The sequence below is a fragment of the Nicrophorus vespilloides genome, unplaced genomic scaffold, assembly GCF_001412225.1.
Source record: "Nicrophorus vespilloides isolate i.1.1-1 unplaced genomic scaffold, Nicve_v1.0, whole genome shotgun sequence".
Lineage (NCBI taxonomy): Eukaryota > Metazoa > Arthropoda > Insecta > Coleoptera > Silphidae > Nicrophorus > Nicrophorus vespilloides.
The window spans coordinates 71,302-92,520 of NW_017097489.1; the positions used below are offsets into that span (position 1 = coordinate 71,302).

Genomic DNA, 21,219 nt, shown 5'->3' on the forward strand with positions numbered 1-21,219 from the left:
TTAATATGGTTTTATGTTTGTAGCTTCTTGATACCTTTGTTAACTTCCTAAGTCGCAAAACTGATTTCTTCACTGGAGGAAGTGAAGGACAATGGGAAAAGGTAATACCGATCATTTACTATTATATAGTTCTAATCAACTATTAAATAACTTATATTTTAGCTTGTTATGTCCACATTTAGAAAATATGAAAAAAAATCAAGAGATGAGCATGCTGCAATCCTCAAACAAAAGGAAGATAGAGAAAAGGCTAAAAAAGCAGCTGCAGAGGCTAAGATGCAGTCAGAGAATGAGCAGAAACCTAAGATTGTGGAGTTGACAGAAGATGAGGCTGAAGCATTACAGAAAGAGTTGGATAACAAAAATAGTAGGAAGGAAGAGAAAGTGCCTCAACCTGTTAAATCTGAAGTGATTGATGATGATGAGGACGATGCTGAAAAGGGTAAATTGAAACCAAACTCTGGCAATGGATGTGATTTGGAGAAATATAAGTGGACGCAGACTTTACAAGATGTTGAGGTGAGTTTTATGTATTACATATTTCTATGTTTGGTCAATATTGTGGTTGCTAGGTTACAGAAAACAAATATTGATTATTCTATATATTTTTTTACTTGATTCCTTAAATGTATTCAAGGCATATTTATTTTACCGTTGAAAAATCTTAGAAGTCATGAATTTATGTAAATTCAGTTGCCTATATACAATCGATGATATAGTAATTAACACTATGAGCCGTGTAGTCGCCTATATCACGAAACTCACATGCGGAAAAGTTGGTTCGATCCTAAAAAAAAACAATAAAAATTTGTGCCGATAAACCTGAAAGAAGGGGTATAAGACGAGAAATAATCAAAACAAGAAACTTTTCTATGTAAATATACAAAAATTCATCGCACAGTACGGTTTGAAAATATTTATAAATCATCGATTTTTACGTTTTAGTCTTTTTGTGCGGTTTATTTTTGTATGTATTAAGTTCTTCGATTAGTCCAGGATATTTAAAAAATATATTTTTTACTTAATTGTGAATTGTTTGAACATATAATTTTCACGACTATTATTCAATCGTTTCAAGAATACAGTAACCTTCTGAAAGTTGCACGCCACAATTTAATCTCCTTGATCTCGTAGTATTTGGAATGCTACTGTAGATTCCATCACGTTGGTATAGTCATAAGTCTGTTGGATCGATCAGTTTATTTAAAGTCGTGCCGACTCTTAATTCTACAACGAAAACTAGTTGACATTTCTCTAAGTTCCAATAATTCGATCCTTCCTTGTTCTTTAATATACTCAACAAGACTAATGAGTATCCATAATTAAAGTAATTATGATAAAGATTTAAAAAAGGTATTGTTTTAGAAATTAATAGTATAGCAGCACATTTTAAGATTTTATTGAATATAAATAAATGTCACAAAGTATGCAAATTTTACAAATATATAAAGTAAAAACTGTACATAGCGTGTCTTATAAAAAGATTACATAATGCATTATAATAATAATATTTACTTCGTTTTTAGTTAAAAAATATCACAGTATATAATTTTAAAATATTCACAAAGAGTTAGTTGAACTTATGCAAATTAAATAGACGGTCCTACGCCCTACTTTTAATAAAACTAAATTGCTTCGAAACTTGCAATTTCTTTTATCGACGAATAAATAAATAAATTTTGGTGCTTAAATAAGGTAATTAAATAAATTCATCTAGCTAAGGATGTACAAATATAAACTGGAACGAAAACTGGCGACTTGTATATTCAATGGGGTGGTTGTCTCCTTGCTCTCACTGAAAAAGAATAAGAAATATGTGTGTGTTAATACATTTATTTATTTTTCTAATTATTTATACTTACTTTCTAACGCAAAAATAGCCATGATTATAGCAAAGGTGAAGATTGCGCTCATTGAAACAACCAGAATGGTCAACTGGTGTTTCTTGCAGAAGCTGCGTTTCTTCACTGTCGGTCTCGTGTGTACGTTGACTACCGTGAAATGCATAGAACTGGCAATAGACACAGAGTCCGGATCACTCGTTTTCTTTTCGGTAATCGGAATCGAGAGTGGGTTACTGTTGGAGGATTCCAAGAAGTATTTAATGTTGTCATCTCTCGTGGTCAATTCCTTGGTGGAGTCTTTATGGATTTGCGCCAAATTAGCCGCTGTTAACAGAAGCGAACCAGACCTGGCACTCTGAAATTGAAAAATAATCAGATATACAGTATTAGGTAAAAAAAATATTTGCGTCTCAGCAAAACTGTGCGAAATGTTTATGGCTTAACACGTTTTACCACAGAATTGCTTCAGTAATTGTTTCATATAATTAAATTTATAATGGCTTGGTAATCCGAATAATTGCACCATTCTTCGCCGTAATTGCTTTATACATTTTCGGATATGATCGTTTTGTATGGATGAATTCGTTTTATTTTTTTTTTGCAAATCACTTTGCTTTATGTTTCATATATTATTGAAATAAATGTTATTGGAAAGGTCAGTTTCATGGGCCAATGTCACACTGAGGAGATTCCGTGTACCGAAAATAGAATGTCCGAAAAAGTAATAGACAACAACAAACAACAGGAAACTCCATCGTATTGCATAGGAATGCTGATTATGTAAATATTTTTTTAGTCGAAAATCAGTAAGTTTCCTTGCACTCGCATCGGAATTGGCGCCAGGGCTTTGAAAGTTGTTTCGAATTAATGTATTTATTTGTCTTTTACACATCTAATGGAACATTTTACATGATGATGATGCGATTCAAATCCAAGGAATTAATTATAAATATAATAAGGAACATATTTTAATTTTAGAATAAAAATTTCAAAGATTAATATTGTAAGTAATTATTAATGAATATGTAAATATTGAATATCTAATAATTAATAGATCATTATTAAATAAAAATTTGAAACAAATAAGTTCAAGAAACTTTGTTCTATTTATAAACTAAATATGTAAATTGTTGATTTTGAGGATATGATTTGCATCTGCTAAAATTTAATTTTTAATTATTCAGTTAAATTAATTGAACCAGTTTCGTGTGTGCACATATTATCTAACTCATTTACTCGTTAATCGTTAGAATCTAAATTGAATTAATTTTGATTACTTTGCATAACGACATTTTCGCGCGAACCACGCCTTACCAAATTAAGTTTATTACCGCAAGATAAAATTTACAACGTTAATAATGGCATTTCTTGTTCCAAAATGTATGCTAATTGCTATTTTTTACCTGTGTGCTATTTGTACTTCCTGAAGTCGATCCTTGTGAACTATTTGAGCTGCGAGCTAGTGTTGGTCTCGGTATATGCCAACTCTGCATGAGATCTGCTGTGGTCTGGAAAAGAAAAAGTGATTGCATTCGATTAATACGAAATGAATTGGATAATAGCTTTATTAATCTGAGAGAGGCAATATACTGCATGCAATCAATAATGAATCAATTACTTCAATGAGCATAAATCTGAAAATTTGTAGTGAATGCATTTTAATTTGACCGCCACTCCTAGGCGGAGGCGGATCATGGAAGAATGTAAGAACCCCATCGCCATCCTTTGTTATTTCTTTTTTTTCAGAGATGAATAATAAATAATTGGAGTGCGTTAAGTTGTGGGTGCAGGTCCCGACACCCACGCAGCACCTATTTTTTGTTTGTTTCTGGTTGCGAAATGCAACCCAACCATCATGATTTTTCTCTTATCACCAAGCACCGTCTGGACATGCGAACACATCTCGCATGACCGTGTCCCACGCTTTTACTTCTTCTGCAAAACCATCCAAGGTCTCTCAATCCGACTGAAATAAAAATCTCACACGTGTTATTCAATCCCTGCTATCCTTATTACGTTCTGTATTGATTGATCTGCCAGCATTTATCGCTTTCAAATGCTAAAACGCTCTAATTTTAGTCATTAATAACAGGAAATAAAACTTTAGCGAAACCGCGCCTCCGCTCCTGAGGTCACTTTGTTAGTCTCCTATAATTAACAACAACAACAAAAACTAAGCACAAAATGGAATTATTTTTGTTGTTGTTCCTGCACTCCTTGCATCGCAACCGAAGGTTTCCACTTGATGATCTAATAAGTATATATAAGAATTGTTTACTTATGCAATCCTTATTATTAAAAAGCAATTTCGACCGGAGCCTATAACGAAAAATAAAAATAATTAAAGCTGCGGTGTCCTTTAATTTTTATGCCCATTACATATTTTTTTTATTTCTTCGTTTCATAACCTATTTTTTTCCAGACGCTTTCGTAACATCTCGTTAAAATTCAATTTTATTATTTGCTTCTACCTACGGTACGGATTGTTATTAGCCTTTTATCTATGAAACATTTTATTGAAACGTAATTTGTGGTTAACTTAGGAAGGGAAATGCCAGGATCGTAAATTAAAAACAGGTGAGCTCTTTTCCTACCACGTTGAAATTATTATTATTTTTTTCGTAATTAATTGCTCATTATTATTATTTTTCTGGTTGCGGACGATTGGTTTTATGGATCAGATAAGGTCGGACAGACAGGATGTCTCACATTAATGCTTATTAAAAACACCTATCCAATTGGCTACCGTATTTATTGAAATAAACCATTACTTGGCCATATATCATAAATTTTCGAAGTATATGTGCAATTAAGAACAAGAACCTTGTATATTTCTTTGATATATATTTTTTTTGTAATAAATTTACAAAGGTTATTCAAAATTTTCGGGATTCATTACTTTTAATGAATGTTTTATTTCATAAAGGTCTAAGATATTAAAATAATATGATATTATATATTATACAAAAAATAATAATCATATTTCTTATTTTAGGTCTATATTTTTATATGTATATCTTCTATACTGGAGATATTTTAACGTCAATTAATAAAACAACGATTTATGATACGATTTTAATCCAATACTAATATTTCACTTAGTATTGGATTAAAACAAATAATTACATAATAACATGTTTCAAATGTTTGTAATAAATGATAGTTTAGTGAAACAAAGACAACAAAGTAAATGAAATATGAATATGTAAGATTATCTGAAATTTGTTATTTATAAATAAATTTGGTTCAATGCAAGTTCCATAAAATATCTCGAAAGAATGATTTTTCCACGTAAAAAAGTGACGTTGCCCCACGGTCGCACGCATTCTTTATTTTTCCATGTACTAATTAGTAATATCGAAATATCTTTGTCCTTTGCAGAACGAAATTTCAGATTCACATGAGAACTGCCGACCGCTCGTGGCAAACCAACACAATAATTTGTTGTGTCGCATGAAAGGTTACTACAACAATTAAAATTATGAGTGAGAAATAGCTCTCAATTTAAATACAGTAGTATACTATCTATGTGCTTCGAGGATTTTCAGCACACCTTTTGGATACAAAATAATGTGAGATCATTGCTCAATTTTTAAACGAGAAACTAGAAAGGATTTTCAATTAATCCGACGCCTCGTAAACTGCGGCCAGAAATTGTAAATCGCAACGGTGGAAAGTGATTGCGACATTTAAAATGCTGTTTGCACTTCTTTTTCTTCTCCTTCGATCAATCCATTTATTATTTCCTAACTACTGGATGGAGCGCGTTTTGAAATTGGCAAATTTATGTGCACTATGTATGATTTAATTAGCTGAAAGATGCACGAGCACGAATCATCGCCTCAATTTTACGGCACTTCGAGAGTCGGCGTACATCATTGTTGGCGATGGTTAGGCTATTACCTTTTTTTGTTCCTTTCTTCGCGCCCACCGCCGTTTACGGAGCCGAAGAATTATAATTAACATCGGCGTAATGAAGAGGTTAGTTAATAATACGTTTCTACATCCGCATAACTGGCTTCGATATTTAAATCATAAATGGGCGTAGTTGCAATGATTTCGTTTGTAAATAGAGAAAGAAAAGGGAGCAACTTCGAGCTTAGTCGAGTACACGTGCTCGAAAAATTGTGCAATTTATATAAATCAACACTTTCACATGAATCATTTGCTTTTTTTATATATCCTATTGCAATTATAAATGAAAATGAGGCATTATAAAATAATATAATTGCTATATCCTTAGGAAATGTTTGTATATTTTGTTTAGCAAAAAAACGTTGATTATAATCGAATTATATATTTTAACGGTTATATTATGCTATAAGTGTTAATTGCAGACTTAGTTTAAGTATATTTGTGTAGATAATAAATTACTGTTAGTAATTTGCTTGAAACAAATGAATCTTATACATTTGTCATATATATACAGAGTTTTCTCGCATATCTCATTTCGTTTCTCGCCACTAAATATCAAATATCTTAATTTTAATTTATTTACGAAATGACAAATCGATAAACTATACTATATTGTGCTATAAAATCGAAGGCAAAAGGTATTAATCACATAACGTTTCATATATATTTATTAATATGTTAAACCTCTCAGGATTATATCAATTATTTTGACTTCCAATATGTTGAATTGAATTGAAATATCAGTTTGCAGGTAAAACAATTTAATTTACCGTTTTTAGTAATGCTGCTTTTTATTGTTTCAAATATGTAATATCATTTGTTTATGTACTTAAACACGTGCCAGAATTTTTGGTCAATGGAATGTCGATCTAAAAGAACGAAATATAAAAACGTTCACATTGTTCAACGTGAACAACAGAACAGAACAAACTCGCGATGGCCATATGCAGCAAGCCGAGGCCTTTAAATGTATTTTTTGGCAATGAAACGAAGAGACTAAAAAAAAATCGATAAAGAACGTCCTTGCACACGGATTCCATTCGGTAATTTTTTCGACCGCATCAAATTATTATTTATTATCTAACGAAGAGAAATTTAAAATTATGATTTTCATCCAAATTATTCCAACCTGTTTCACAAAAAAATATAAACGGTCTTATAAATAATTCAATAAAATATACGCGTTTTGTGCAATATTCTTAGTTAACGAAAGTTAATTACGAGTTTCGAACTGCAAACACCATTAATTGCATTATTAATTAGGAGACAAAGGAATATTGCAATATGCTTTTTACATCGAGATTGAGCAACGGCGGTGACGTGCAGTGAAAAATGATATTTAGATTTGATATTAAGTATTCCGTAGTTGCAATTAATGTTGGCCATTTTATATGACGGTACAAGAAAATCTGCAGCGCATTCATCAAAAGCAATGCCATTTGTGCAATCCTCAATCACTGTTGTTGCCGCTTAATTCACCTCTACAACTCTGTTCCCCTTTTTCTTTTATTTGTCTTCTTCCTTTTTGCATCATTGTTGATGTATGCTTCACTTATTTACTTTATTTTTCGTTTTTAATTAGCTCAACTAGGTTAATTGCAGCCTTTATAAATATTTATGCAGCTTTATTCAGAACTATCCATCTGGATTGGTCACCACCTTGACCATATTAGATTTTACTAATTAAAATTTCTCGCGCCACGTAAAACTGGCCACCGAATCCGGCTGAATTTTAAATTTATTTCGTTGATGATTTTTTTTATTGTGTTTGTTGTGTTTATATTTATATTTAGAAGCAAATCCTGGTTATACTTTTTTTCTGTAAACGTTTTTTTTTTTTGGATACATTATTATTCAAGTTGCCTGATTGGTTTATGCTAATATCAACGATTTATTTCAAATTGCGACGTTAAATAAATAATTTTAATTGGCTGTTTGGTATTTAAATTCAAACTTACTATTAAACTATAACTATACACGCAAATAATCAATTTATGTTTGTAAATATGTTAACTTAATTTCAATATATACATTTATAATATATTTACTGTTGAAGTCTACTCAATCGTTAAATGGCAAAAACAAAGAAGATAATATTTACGTAAGATTCATAATTAACTTGTACATAATTTAATTTAGTGCAAATATGTGTTTATAATTATAAAAATAATGTTGTTATTCATTTTGGAATACATTTTTGTACCGATCTGTAATGAACTTTATTTTACGAAGCGATCACAAAACTTATGAAATTTTCAATAAAATAAGAGAAAATTAACATTTAAAGTTTTGCAACTACAACACGCAGTACGAAATTAAACATATGCATTTAAGATGCTTACATTGAAATAGACAATTATAAGTAACACTTTGAAAGGGGAAAAGTTGATGAGAAAATGTATATAAATAAAACAATTATCATAATCTAACAGCCATCATTATTTCTTAATACTAACAAGTATATGTTTACGTATGGTTATATAAGAAATTGATGCTTAACAACTATGCCCCAACAAGTAAACTGCTAATGTATATTTTTTTCGTGTATATGTTTAAAATTATAATAGTTAATATGAAATTGTGAAATCTTTACATGATTCTACTTTGTTTCTATTACCATTCTATTTTACGGATTTGTGGATGGTCAGTTTCCAAGCACAATTAATCATGTTTTTCCTGCAGTAACGAAATGCCTTGACTCCGTTATTAAATTACATGCAATTCTATTTTTCTTTTTCATTCGAAAATTATGTTGTATTATCTGAGTTTCTTACACGCTGTTTAAGTAAAATCATTATAATTTTAAATAATTCATGCTTGCGTAAATAAACCACTTTTTTTTTCTTGTTCCTGTGCAACATTTACACGAAACAGATTGAATTCTGATAGTAAGGTAATTATTATGTTTTCCGTTTTTGTTAGGAGTTTTCTAACAGACATTATTATTATAGAAAAAATATGGTTTATTTCATGAAATTATATTTGTGTAGTTCAATAATTCAAGAAAAAAAAGTTTGTATTTTTATATATTTTATTTAAGCAATGTCATGTTTATTTTTTTGGATCTCTATTGATATAAAACAGTAAACAATATGATTCATAATGTAAATATTTGGGATTTAAAGGATAAAAATCATGTAAGTTCAAATCGGAATTTGACCATGAATTTGTTAGCTGTGTTTATAAGAATTATAACTGTACTTTGTTGTATTACTTAATACTCGAAATGGATTGATATTAGAATTCCATTTCAGTCATAGTACTTGATCTTTGCTTTGGAATTTTAAAATAAATCCTTCAATTATTATGTAGATGCTTTATGTTAAGTGTCCAAACGGTTAACGCTAGGTCAGATTTTTGTGATTATTCCGTATCCCAAATGCAGACATGATCCACATTTAGATATCAGGAGCAAGGTCTACGACAACTTAATGTAGATAAAATAAAAACGAAATGATTCTATCCCTCTATCTAGATTACAATTACTTATTTTGACTTGCAAACTAAATACAAGACCATGTTTACGTAGACATCGTTTAATGATGATCATTAAGGATACATTTAACCAGTATCAACAATATTCTATTCCAATAGCCTTAGTACGTGCAAGATTTTCATAAATAAATAAAACATTTTCCTTTGCTTGTAAATACATTTTTGTAATTAGCAGGTGTTAGGAGTCACATTAAATTTAACGACTCCGGTTAACCTAGAGGACTTGCCATCATTCCATGTACCTGCTTCCAAACACGGTAAAAATATGCAAAGATTTGCATTGCAATTAGTCCACTTCGAATGAAATGGGTAAAAGGTTATCTCTACTCTTTTTTTTTTGTATATTCTACGCAACATGTTTTCGTGCATCCGTGAAATATGACACTATATCATTTCGGTATTGTCTTATGCATGTGAGCTGTACCCAAATATGGATGGATTTGATTAAGTACTCTCGATAAGTTTTAAAGGACAACGAGCACATTTTTTTTGTTTCATGTAAAACACTCATGAATCCTTTGGTACACCGCTTTATCGCGAGTGTTAATAAATTGATGTCGATATGTCACAGTCCAAGTAATATCAGATAATTCTACATTTTCTGTAATAACTTCATTAAAGCGCGGTTTTCTTGCTCATGCAAATGTGATTTATTGCAACTATGAATTATTTAAATATTACATGATTAATACCAGTAAATAACAACCCTCGTAATTCGTAATGTATACTTACATTTTATGTGTAATAAGTGGCTTTTAAAAAAAGTAATATGATTTCATGTTTAAAACCCTAATTACATAATTGTGTTCTGATATCCTGTTTGAAAACATTTGCCGTAGGCAAATATGTTAATCGAAGTAACTGTAATATTGAATTTTATTCTGGTTATTATTTATATAATTCGTATTGGATTTTGCTTTCTTCCTAACTGACCATTGAAAGCGAAATTATTCTGTCGTGTCCATTAATGTTTACAATTTAGTAAAGTCTAATATTCGATGGATTCAAATAGGTGATGATTTATTATGGAAATTCATTAATTCCAAACAACTGTTGAATTACAATTGGAAACAAAGAGATCGTTGTTCTATGTTAAAATATTTTCGTTTTACTGACTTCCTAGTCAGCTGACACTTTGTATAACTATGAATAATAATTAAAGATATATTAAATAGTCAATACTACTTATTAAAAACTTTAGTCGCGTTATTGTCTCTACTTCCTTATATTAATGAATTATATAGTAAATAATACGTAAAATTCTTTACTTTTTTAAAAGAATTTTGTAGAAATTATACAAACGAATTTAATGGCAACAATTTATATTTTATTATATCGTTGGGAAACAGTAGAAAGTCTTATGCGTGTATTTTTTTTCACGTTAATATTTTGAAAACGTTTATTGTCTTAGATGGTTTTGCGCAAGTTCATTAACACGCTCATTACTATCGTCGGAATTTGGAAATTATATAAGAAGTGTGCGTTTTCTTTTGTGACTCGAGAAGTGAGTGTGTGTACGTGCGTGGACCAGCTCTACGATGATCGTTATGCAACGATTGAATGGAATCCCCCAGAATTTCATTAACCGATTTCGATGATACTCACCGCCAGTCCGGAGTCAATTTTTATTACACAAGATTGTTTAAATTCCTAATCTCGGATTTGTTTATTGACTTAGCAATGCCGTTCACGCTTTGCCAGAATACAAAAAAGCGGATTTTAAAAAGTTTATTTTGGAATGTAGATCCTAGTTGCAATTTAATCATTATTTTTTTTTACGCCAATGACAAAAACAAACATTTTGTTTATTATTTTATTGTATTGTAAACTTTTTGGCTATTTTTAATATAAAATTCAAATTAAGAAATCATAACATTATTTTATTCTTCTTCTGCAAAGTAATGATTCATACATTCGTGAAAGCACTGAGTTAAATATAGATTAAATAAATCAAATTTCGTCAATTTTCTTTGGAAACGCTTGGAATATTCAACGAATGCGTAAAATTCGAGTTTTGTAACCAGCATTATTACAGGTGTTATATAAGGGACAACCAAATTGCTGCATTTCCCAATCGGCTTACTGTCTATCACGTAACTCTCGTTGTAGAATATTTCGCCTTTTATCGAATTTTCTAGACCGCCTCACCAATGAACAAACCATTAAGTAAATAATCTTGAATAATTGAAAGTACGTGTGCAATGTTTGCTTTAGTGGCTATTGCCGAGATTCTATTGTATTTTGATTCACGATTTTTTTTTTTTGCAAACGTCACATTAAAGCGATTTACCAGGAAGCAAAAATTATTAAAAACCAGTTGATCTTTGAAATATCCTTCATTATTTGAATGTATGGATTTTTCGATTTTGTTTAAAATGTTTTGATATGAATATGCGTTTGGACCTTTCCAATTCATATATTTTTTTAAATAAATCTGGAAGGTTTTATTATTAATGAATACCTTTCAAGTATTAATTTTTAATTAAATATATAAGGGTATTTCAATGACGTGTATTAAATTAAAAATTGTACAGGAAATGAAATATCTGGCAGTTCAATCAAAATTTATGATTAATTTATCTTTAATAACTATAAAAATGATATTCAAAATGAAAAACAGGTATTTCAGGTCTTCAAAGGCAAAGCAGGTACATGTCCTTTAATTAAATAAATGTTTTATAATAAATTAACTCTATCTGTACACGATCTATAACATAAGTAAATAAATAATGATCAATTTATTATGGAACGTTTGTAAGTGAAAACAGTATTATCAATTAAGAATAAATAATTTACCGATATAAAATATAAATGTAAGATAAATTATGTGACCAATATCTACAACATAAATAAAGAAATATATGTAAGAAGTTATATAGATCGAGATTGCAATATTTTTTAAAATTGTTAAAAATGAACTAAGGATATTTTATTGTCAAAAGTATTTTTTAAATGAAGTTAATTATTTAGTATAAATTAACTCTATGGATGTTATTTACTTATTAATAATGTTTTAAATTTTAAAATATTATTCTTCGAAAAATGTCTTCTATGTTTTAATATAAATTAACTTTTTTCCCAAAAAAATCTATAACATAAGTCAACAAAATATATATCATAAATGTATGTAAAAATGTGCAATAATTTACAAATATAGGAAAAGGTTTGTAAATGAGAGAAAAAAATAAGTATGATGCCAATTTGACTCACGTTATTTTGCACGAAAATTTTGCCTTCCATTATTATGCTGGAAACTGCATATAACTATCGTGTTATCCAAAATATCACCGACCAAACACAACTCTCCCTAACGAATTCTGCGCGGATACTGGCTCAGCATCTTGTCGGCATGTTACTTAAATAACACAGAACGTCGGTGAACGCAACTTCTTCCACGGCATGCTTCGCGCCACACACACACACGTTATTCTTTTTCATGGTTACGGCAGGTGCAAATCGCGCGTCGGAGACTGTAAATTCCGCCAAGCACACGCACCAAACACTTCATTCATTCATTATGCACGCACGTTTTATTTCTGTTCCGTTTACTGTGTTTTTCCAATTTCCTTTGCCAAAAGCTGTACTCTCAGTACGAATATGTAGGATTCAATTGAAGTGAATAATACAATTAGTTTATTTTATATAAATTTTATGCAATTAAACAAACTTAACAATGTCTTCAATATCGATTCTTTGAAAATATTAATCATCGAATTTTTTAATTGTAATTCCATCTAATTTTGGAGTTTACCGATCTTTCGAAGGGTATATTTCGTCCTTGTCTTAATACCGTGAATCGTGATTCACAACTTTAACATCTTAAGTAGATCTTAAGTAAAATAAAATTATTTCTGCTAATATCATGGTTATTGAAAGTCTTCCAATAACTTTAAAACAGCACAAAAAGAGACTAGAATGCATAAAGGAAGAAAAAACGATAATTTATGTAAAATTTAGTTTGTTTTCAAACCAGATCATAGTGAATCCGGACTGATATAATCCGCACTATAGGATTCTAGAGATTTTTTATGCGATATATACAATTTCTCGTTAGTCATTATATATAGAAAGTATTGACATTATTTAATACAATAAAAATTTGGTAATTTGTTTTGGTAAAAAATTAAATAATATACTTTTCACGCTGAATCACCTTTGCGTTATAAGTGATTAACCTTTTGTATATATACGTTAATAGATATTTAATTTTATGTTTGCGAAAATTATCTATTTTTAAATATATAATGTTGAAAAATTACATCAATTTCAATATAAAGACAATATAAATAGTAATTATGAAGTTATTATTATGCGAAGAAAGGTTAATTATATATAAAGTATATATGCAATTTGCTATAGTGTTCTATTTCTTTTCGATGTGAAAATACCGTAATATTTTAAGTATAATACGCATTTTAGTTCGCAAAAAACGGGAATGTGTATTATACTTGATTTTCAGTATTAAAGCGCATATACCGCGGTTACAATAGTTGATACTTTGTCATTTTTTTTAAGTTTTGGGTGCGTATTATATACGAAATTTAACTAATAATCGTTATAAAGGCGGACAAAACAGTAGGCAGAATCGAATTTCAAGAGATTTGTATCATTTATTTAGTATAATCTAATCAATTTAATTCAAATTCATATACGAAATTATAAAAGATGTTTAAAATAAAATTTTAACAGATATGACATAAATTTGATGTATAGAAAAAATAATATGAAAATATAAACATTCTATAATAAAACATAATAAGTAAAGATTCTTCATATTTGAGTTTATTTTTTATTTATTTTCAACTTTTTATAGAAAATTGGATTTTGTTTTTTATATATATCAAATATGTTACGTTACTCATCGTGATATTTCCAGATGAAATCAAAACATAATCATTATTCTACGAGTCAAATTAAATACAACACATTATTTACTAGTGATGAAACGTTCATGTGTATAATAAGTTTGCATTTTTAAAAGCAATCTGTTTTTGTTTAGTATTGATTCATCCAAACATCTTGTGTCTTAGTCATTATGAATGATCATCTCATATATGTGGGATCTCGCAGATAGTTTAACTATATTAAAATTATTATTACTTTGTATAAAATATGCATAATTTAAAAATACAAAAAAATGCGTTTTTATATTAAAAAAAAGTTAACTGATAATGTACTTGTCTGTTTTAATAATAATTATTTATATTGTAATACAATATTAACTCTGCAGAGGTTACTTCAAAAGTTTTGCACGCCGATATGAATTGTTCTTGAATGTTGCTTCGGTGGATGCACTTTTATGGTTGCAAAACAGATGAACTGCAACGTTTGCACAATTCATTTTGTTTTTCACCATTTTCTTTATAAGTTCAACTCTTGCAATATTTAAAACCTTGCTTACCACGATTAAACCATTTATACAGATTTATGTTGTTCGAATCAGGTAGTGACTTAAGGGTTTTAATAACCAAATACCTCAATAGTCCTTTGGTCACAATTGTGACAAATAAAAATATATTAAATTTAGTTTTATAATGAAAAAATGGAAATGAAGGTTTCTTTTGCAAGGAAATATTCACTGAATTTATTGAATTTTATAAAAAGTAATTGCAATATATAAAAAAAACTTTTTAATTACTTATTTATATGTCAGTCTATCATAAACAAGTGATATTAAAATAAAGGAGAACAATTATAAGTCGACCTTCCTGTTTCGATTTTAATTTAGATTCTGTAACGTTTTTTCTTTAATTTGTAATAACTGCATAGTTACGCTTTGCTATGTTATGCATATTTTTTTTGTTCTTGGCACTATTAAACAAAACAATTAAAAGTAATACTATGAATGTAGATTGTACTTTCGCTTTTAATTTTATTGTACTGTGCAACATGTGTATGACAGAGATAAATTAAATTGGTCAATACATATCTCAAAAGTTTCTCAAGTATTATTTTAAATTTGAAAAACTTTCAAATCGTTTCTAATACTAATAATATAATTTATGAAAAGTGAAAAATTATTCAGTTTGTAATTACATGTATTGAAATATAAAATAGATAATTTAAAATAAGTAAATTGTCTATTTTGATATATTCTTAATAAAGTATATCGAATTCCTCATCTAAATATATGAATTATTCATTGATTTAAATATTTTATTACTTGGAAATATTATTTTTCCATAGGATATTGGAAATTCTGTTCAGTTTTTCCTAATAAATCAGAAAACTTTATTTCCGCTTCAAATGCATTGTTATTGTTTTTTTGCAACGCTTTCCATCGTGTCTCCTTTCTACGCACACAACAATATCTGTACCGTTTAATGGTTTGCATCTATAAATAGATTCCATATAAATAAAAGGTATTTATTAGCATCACCTGGCCAAGTATTAATGAATGCTGGAAGCGCTATGGAATTTCCATTGTAACATGGCACATTGATTGCACTTCCTTCAATATTCATTAATTCTTTTGTTTCTCCCCGAGAACATCACTAATGACAGTCATCGCATCATTTTTTTTGTATGAATGAATTACTGTATTTTCGTATTTCCTGAATGCACTTTCCCATTAAACTGTATCAATTGAAAAATACTATATTCTGGATTAATATTAACAATAAAACGTTAATATTAAAAATTTGTATTTTTTGGCCACTTTTATGAATGAACTAAAAATAATAAACATAATTTATTCTACACATACATTATTGGCCCTGAATGAACTATTATTATCACTATATTCTATCTTCTAATTTACGAATTGTACGTTACATAAACAAGTATTAATTAAGAAATTATGATATACTGTTTATATTTCTAATTTATTATATAGTTTGTTAAAAACTGGAATATTTGGTTATATATCAAAACTATTTCGATCGGAAAAATATCGAAATTCTGCAATAAATAAACAAATAAATTAAATGTTGTCCTTCAATGTCTGCATTTTAGTAAATCAATAATTTACCATTAATAGATGTAATCTCATACTTCTTTTTTCCGCCGGATCTAATGTTTACGATTCCATAATGTATCTATTATGCATATTTAATTACGACATGCATAATTAATGCCAAAAGTATATCGCGTTTGTTGTTGCTTGCATCCGGAGAAAGGTTAAGGTTACGATGGCAAAAAAAAATATATTTGCACAGTCTGCGTCCCGAACGGAATTTCTGGATGCTCGCTCTTTGTTGATGTTGCATTTACTTTTTCTCAGAAGATCGAAGCCCATATTTAAATAAATCGTTAAATGCGGTGGCATTTGCTTGAAGGAAAACCGTGTTTCAATTAAAGCCGCATATACGAGAAAAAAAACCTTGATTGCATTGATTATCAGGCCATTAGTACGTTTTTGATACAATTCATTTACAAATGTATTTATACTGTATCGGTTTTATTGTTATTAAAGTAGAATCCGTTTTTGACTTGGCGTAGTGACTCACTTTCAAAGGAATGAGAAAAAAAGCAAACAGGATTGACTCACAGCTACTGAAAATGTTGAGGACTTTGACGTATACAATTTCAACAACACTCTGACCATAGCTAAAACCGTTTCATGCGGTAACAGATTTTTTTTAAACCACAAATATTATATATATTTTTTGCTAGTGCATGTAGGGAAATTAAGACAATAACAAAAATTACTACCTTACATTGTTGATACAATCAAAACATGTAGGAACACAACGCTATTCCGAGAATGGTATAACGAGGTACGAAATATAAATAGTATTTTTATCAGAGACGTGTGAACAAATTTTATAGTGTATCTCATTCTACTGTTTTTTTTTATTAGGATATACAATAAAGTAATAAGTTTTGAATTGTAAATTAGAGACTTTAACATTTATTATTTTATTTACATTATTCAAAATATTTAGAAATTGTTACTATAAATTATAATAACAATCTTTATTATTCGAAATATACAATAAGAGTACGAAATTATATTTGCAACGCATCCGATACACGCATTACTTAGTTAAACATATTATATTATCAGTATAAACAATTAAAAATACACAAGGAAATTGTATATTGTAATTTACAGTGTTTATTTCTCATTAATACTCCAAATTACGTGCGAACTTTAAATGAAACTTCGAAAATTAATAACAGTAAAATTAAAGGTAAAACGAACAAAGCTGCAGATAATAAAAATCCTTGTGAATTGCAATAAAGGAAGTTGATTGCAAACATTTATTCTAAACTGTTACCGTTGAGCAACGTTTAATTAGTTCTTCTAATTAGTCAAGTCGCGATGTTCCCTGTTTGCAGATATTAATTTTCGGTTGAATTTGTAACACGGAAAGGATTGTTTCAAGGTTCGTGCCATTAGATATTCATCTCGAGGAATAGCGATTCCATTGCACTTAGCAATGATCTGACTCGCACGTCCTTCACGTGATTTCGAGATTCCTCCATTTCTACACTTGCAGTTTCTACACTTCCGAAAATTCGATTCCAATCTGCTGACCTTATGTGATTTATATATCGATTCGCTTAGTTTTTATCTTCCCCATTTCTTCACGTTACTTAAAGACAATGGCAATTAATTATGCTCTGCACTTGGCTGGGCCACGAAAATCGCATTACAATTTAATTTATTTTCGCAATTCAGCGTGCTTATCTCGCCGTTACAAGTTTTACGTGTTAATGCAACAACCATTTCTACTCTCTGCTTGGTGTGTATCGCCCGATCGAGATTTATTGATTACATGTAAGTTACTACCCCATTTTTACACCTTTTCACGTCTATATTATTGTTACTGCAATTACTTTTAAGATTAACTTTTTTCTCTTATCCATATAATTCAAGTCCATATGCAGAAATGGCGATTTTCTTTCATACAGTCGAAATAATATACAATGATATTATAACTAAAGGTAGAACATATCAAATATGTTAGTATAAATTTCTTTAATAACTACATTGTCATGGCCTTCCAAATCAAATAACAAAATTTCTGATCCAATATCTTCTTCATCTTAAGGTTTATCTTGAACTACAAGTTCTAGATCTTCGTTCGTGAGAAGATCGTTTACTTAAGATGCCGAAACATTCAGTTCCAACCCGAAGCAAGAGTAACGATCGCTTTTGACCTCTGTTACAAATCTTCGCTTTTCTTTGGAACCTTCAAAATTTAAAAAGAAACAATCGTTAATTAATTAAACTTTATTTATAATATGCAAAGACATAGTAGTTGCATCAATTATATTTTCACAGTTTTCCTCAACCTGGTCATATACCCTAAGGTTCTTTTGTTAAATTAATAATTACATTTTCTGGAATACTGCAGAGATAATATTGAAATGTTAATTCTCTATAGTTAAATATTTAATAGTTTATATTTTTTTATTATTGAAAATGAAATGTTTATTGAAGAATAAAATGAATTTAAAAGACACTTGTTAAATTTTTAACAATGAAAATATAATTTAAGCCTCAGCGTGTGCGTGGGCTGATATCGATCCGCTTATTCGTAAAGTATTCATTTATTTCATTCTTTCCAGTTTTTTTTTGTTTATGCCAATAGTAACTTACATCCTGTTTCATATCCTCGTAAATAATCTACATGCGCTGCGACAAACCCAACATTCCACATCTAACGAAAATAAATACCCTCGAGGTTCTATCGATTACGTATCCCAAGTTTTACACGTAACACTACGCATTATAATGTAAATATGATATTTGTAATATTTGTTGTCAATTTAATCATTCGTCAATGGGAGAGGTCGTTGCTATTTTGAGATCAACGCGCGTGTTCTATTTTTATTGTCGTGCTTCCACTTCTTTCTTATCCTCGCAATTTTCATTACCTGTGTAATACACATCTCATGGGCGGAATCCAATCACGTTTTTCTAATTTTCAAATGGCTAAAAGGCACATCAACATTCTAAAACCATTCTCAATAACGTCTTTGAAATCCACCACCAACCTATGATTATTCATTCAATTTTTCCAAGACATTTTTCAAATGCCATGCAATTATTATTCCTTCTCGTCCTCCCGTTTACTTGTTTCTATAAATTCTTACAACCTACTGCACTCACTTATATTACAATTTTAAAGCATGTTATTATTTATATTTCACTCACACATTTCTTGAATTGCCATTTAAAACGTGTTATTATTTACAAAAAATATCCGTATACTTGGTTTAAATATTAACTAGTATTAAACCAAATTGCAGACATAGATTAATTGTTCTTTATCCTAATTAACAGCATGAAAGTCTAAATATATTAAATACTTTCTTAGTCCTTGCAGTTAACTTTTTATTGAATTTTAATTTAAAGCGTAATAACATGCACAATTACACAAATATTCTTATATTTAGTTAAATATTAACCAGATCACAAAAACATGAAACCTATATCTATCATGAATTGTAATTTATCTGAATCAACACAAATAGCGAAAGGTCGAACAATGATTAATGGTTTCTTGTTGTTATTTTTAGAAAAAAATTGGACGTTTCCTTTTGATACAAATTACAATTATAATTTGATTATTGCATCCTACATCTTGTAAATTGTATGTATATACAAAGTTTGATGATTAATTAAGGACGAGATATATATTTTTATTGGACACGAATTTTGTTTTGATTGGTGATCAATTCACTGTTTGGGTGGAACTTTATGATACGACCATAACTCGACTTCCATATTTTTTACTGTCAGCCTTGAATGCTTCAGTTTCCCCTTTCGTTTGGATACACCGTCATGCAGGATTTTTTAAAAACTAAATACCGCGTAATAAATCCATCCACTTCCGAAGTTTTTTACATGCAGTCTTTCGACATTTACATATAAAAAAACACTGTTGTGAGAGTACATGAACGGTGTATCAATTTTATGGTTTATTTATTACTTTTAAGAAGTTTCGATTTATCACTGCATTTACTTTTCATACTATAAAATTATTCATTTTTATTACATCAAATTTTGTATTTGATAATATAGCAAGATTGTTGATTTACACACAAAGAATACATTACAATAGATGGGCGGAAAGATCTTGGTCGATAGACCTTTGATTATATTTTTTGACCAAATAATATTTGCTTACAATGAATTTATATTTTAATACACTGGAATTGTAGATATTTTTGTCAACTTTCTCTTAGTCAAATAATAAGCTGTTTTTATTTTGACTTGTCGTTAATTTCCTTTTCTATTCAAACATACTTCAATGTGTCTAGGTACTTTACCATGGAAAGTTTCCATTTTGCAGAAAATATAATATTCTAGTTGGTTATTATTAATTTATCGTTTCTATTTATTATTAAGAAATAGTAAGATACAAATAATCGTTTAATATATGTTGTATATTTTATTAGCTACAGTACTTAAAGTAATATTTTAATGCTAAATTTTATTTTTATATTGGAGATATATTAATTTACAATCTATTTTTATTGAACTTTTACTAAATTACCACGCGTTTAACAATTGTAGGAAAGTGCCCGATGGCAATTGCAATTTGTTTCTTAATAAAAATTTACAATGTACGTGTTAATCAAAATCAAGGTAGATCCAATGATTTAATATATTTGAGTTATATTTATACAGTATTCAAGCAGTTTAATTCAAGATTGTTTTTTTTTACATATAAATATCGTTTTTAATATTTGTAGTAGATGAAGTTTTATGTTTTGTAAAAAAAAAAATAATTATTTATCCGAAACACATAAAAAATACATAAATGTAGTTTCTTTTATGATGAAAATTATATATACAATTTTATTTTATATAACATTTCTCTTTACCAAAAAAAAGCATGCATATATGTTGAATAATATTGAATTCGGTGAACTATTATCCGCAGTGACTGCAGTTCTGCTGCATACATAACAAATTTATTATTTATGAAATACCAATGTTTTTAGACATATAATACAATATAAATATATTCTCTAAGAAACTTAAAATAAACTTAACAGAAGTCTT

At 28.9% G+C, this 21,219-nt stretch overlaps 2 protein-coding genes across 2 annotated transcripts in view; one reads left to right on the forward strand and one right to left on the reverse strand.

Annotated features, from left to right (window-relative positions):
- The window catches only part of LOC108560233 (nuclear migration protein nudC), a 42,839-nt gene that overhangs the window by 235 nt on the left and 21,385 nt on the right, over positions 1-21,219 (forward strand). Inside the window, exons 2-3 of the mRNA XM_017917692.1 lie at positions 24-101; positions 163-519. Coding sequence (XP_017773181.1) covers positions 24-101; positions 163-519 — 435 coding nt within the window. The remainder of the gene's footprint in view (positions 1-23; positions 102-162; positions 520-21,219) is intronic.
- On the reverse strand, positions 1,584-12,752 carry LOC108560234. Its single transcript, XM_017917693.1, has 4 exons — positions 12,465-12,752; positions 3,248-3,352; positions 1,863-2,199; positions 1,584-1,795 (listed from the first exon to the last, which is right to left on the reverse strand). The coding sequence occupies exons 1-4, from the start codon at positions 12,492-12,494 to the stop codon at positions 1,767-1,769; spliced, it is 501 nt and encodes a 166-aa protein (XP_017773182.1). The 5' UTR covers positions 12,495-12,752; the 3' UTR covers positions 1,584-1,766.

What these genes read in the sequence shown, in the direction of transcription:
- LOC108560234 (XM_017917693.1), bottom strand. Translation starts at nt 12,494, where the DNA reads ATGGAAGGCAAAATTTTCGTGCAAAATAAC. An exon ending in AAATTTTCGTGCAAAATAAC is followed by an intron (nt 3,353 to 12,464) that starts GTGAGTCAAATT and finishes TTTCTTTTCCAG; the next exon opens with ACCACAGCAGATCTCATGCA. An exon ending in GAAGTACAAATAGCACACAG is followed by an intron (nt 2,200 to 3,247) that starts GTAAAAAATAGC and finishes TTTCAATTTCAG; the next exon opens with AGTGCCAGGTCTGGTTCGCT.